Source organism: Octodon degus, unplaced genomic scaffold, assembly GCF_000260255.1.
Source record: "Octodon degus isolate 3935 unplaced genomic scaffold, OctDeg1.0 scaffold00404, whole genome shotgun sequence".
Taxonomy (NCBI): domain Eukaryota; kingdom Metazoa; phylum Chordata; class Mammalia; order Rodentia; family Octodontidae; genus Octodon; species Octodon degus.
The window spans coordinates 123,359-125,350 of record NW_004524980.1 but is presented as its reverse complement, the minus strand read 5'-3'; the positions used below and the strand labels follow the sequence as shown (position 1 = coordinate 125,350).

General features: G+C 57.9%; 1 protein-coding gene across 1 annotated transcript; it reads left to right on the top strand.

Annotated features, from left to right (window-relative positions):
• Nucleotides 1-572: 572 nt before the first annotated feature.
• Nucleotides 573-1,745, top strand: LOC105741288 (cone-rod homeobox protein-like). Its single transcript, XM_012513279.1, has 2 exons — nucleotides 573-1,001; nucleotides 1,212-1,745. The coding sequence occupies exons 1-2, from the start codon at nucleotides 573-575 to the stop codon at nucleotides 1,743-1,745; spliced, it is 963 nt and encodes a 320-aa protein (XP_012368733.1).
• Nucleotides 1,746-1,992: the final 247 nt, after the last annotated feature.

Genomic DNA, 1,992 nt, shown 5'->3' with positions numbered 1-1,992 from the left:
GGGCTGGGGCTGGGGCTGGGGCTGGGGCTTGGGCTCGGGCTCAGGGTCCAGGGTGGTGTTGGAGAGACATCCTGGGTTTGAGGCTGAAGATTTTCCTGGGTTTGGGACTTGGGATGCAAAGCTGGGTTGTTTATGGAATGAAGACCCAGATACCCACAGTGTCATGGTCCTTTGCAGTCCTTCTGGGAGGCCCAGGGCTGAGCAGGCAGCTGTGGGTGATGTTGGGGGAGGCAGAAACCCCTAGGCCACTCTGGGCTAAAAGTTCAGCAGCCACACAGGATCTGGGTTCAACCCTACTACTAAGATGTGGCCCTGGATGCCCTTGGGTGTAGAGTGTTGGTGGGAGGTAGAGATGTGGGGTCTGGCTAGGTGGGTCGGGATGGCTCTCCACCTTCTGCCTTGGGTTGGGTCTCCTGTAGGCCTGGGCTGCCTGTGCCTCCCCAGGGCCTGGACCTGAATAGTGCCTAGAGACCGTGGGGACAGTGTGAGGCCTCTGACCTACTGCTCTTGCTTCCCTCTCTTTCTCAGGCTTCTCAAATACCCCAGCAGCCTGGCATGCTCCGGTTCCCCCAATGCCCTTGCATCCCCAAGCTCCTCATGCTTACCCAGTTCCCCCAAGTAACCCAGGTCCCCAGAGTTCCTCATTCCCTCAGTTCCGCCTCGTCACTCCAACTCGTCAATTTTGCCCAGCACTCCCAACTTTCTCAGGCCCCTCGGCACTCCAAAGGCCTGTCTTTCCTCCATACCACTTCTTTCCCTCACCAAAATGCACAGTTACCCCACCCTTCACAAATCCAAGGCCTTCAGGCATCCCAGGCCCTCAAGAGCTCCCAGCCTTCACAGGCCCTGTAAAGCTCAAGAAGCTGCGGCAGCAGCGCACTGCATACACACCGGAGCAGAAGTGCAAGCTAGAGGACCTGTTTGCCAGGACGAAGAACCCGACGCTGGAGCAGATGGAAGAGCTGGAGAAAAAGCTGAAGGTGTCCAAGAAAACATTAAAGGTCTGTGGACCCTACATGAGGACCCCACATGAGGACCCCAACCGCATTGGTGGCCTGAGCTGCAGAAGGACTTGGGGTTGGCCAAGGTCTTGGGGCTGGATTTGGGTCTACCCTAAGAGCCCTGGGTGCATGCAAGGCTAGCGTGAGGGACTTTGGCCCTCTCCCAGGTGCCTCTCAATGACAACTCCTCCCTGCTCCATGTCTCTTCAGGTGTGGTTTAAGAATCGGAGGGCCAAGTCCCGGCGGGAGCAGCTTGGAAGACAGCAACAGTCTGGGGCTCAAGGCCCCCAGGAGCAACCTGCTCCTGGTCAGGCCTCTGACTCTGGCCCCAGCTCCAGCTCTGGCCAAGGCCAGCATCCTGCTCTGGTGCAGGCCCCTACAGATGCGACCCCCGTGCTCCCAGTGTCTGCAACTTTCCAGGTCCCTGCACCCGGCCCTTCCAGTGCTTTCCTGGCAGAGGAGCCCACCTTCTCCACCTTCTGTGACTACAACCAGGCCTTGGGACAGCCCAGAAACCACAGACAGCAGGGGACCCAGGATGCTGCCACCCCAGCCCCAGCCCCAGCCAATCCCCAAGACCCAGATGAGCTGCAAGACCCTACAATCTCCGAGCTCTTGTTAGAGTCAGTGTTGCGGCCCAACACACTCCCATTTCTCCAGAGCTCAGACTCCCCCAAGGACCTTGAAGAACTTGAAAACTTTTTCCAGAATCTTGCCAACAAGGAACCAGGTGCCTCCAAGTGACTGGAGCCCAGAGCACTCCCGAGCCTGTAGCAGGACAGCTGAGTGTCTTGTGCCCTAATGGTGTAGCACCCCCTGGCAAGAGCTGAGGACCTGGCTTCAGAGCCACATGACATCTGCCTGGGCCTGAAGCCAGGTGCCCTGTACCCTTCTGTCAGAGTCCTGTCCACATTGTTCACTGCAAAGTCTGGCAAACTCATGCTTGGAGGTCAGACATTCTCTTGTCGATTCAGTATTTGCTTCCTTGCAG

Excerpts from the sequence above, each read along its gene's own strand:
- LOC105741288 (XM_012513279.1), top strand. The coding sequence starts at position 573 with ATGCCCTTGCATCCCCAAGCTCCTCATGCTTACCCAGTTCCCCCAAGT. Across the intron at positions 1,002-1,211 it reads TGTCCAAGAAAACATTAAAG|GTGTGGTTTAAGAATCGGAG; the intron begins GTCTGTGGACCC and ends ATGTCTCTTCAG.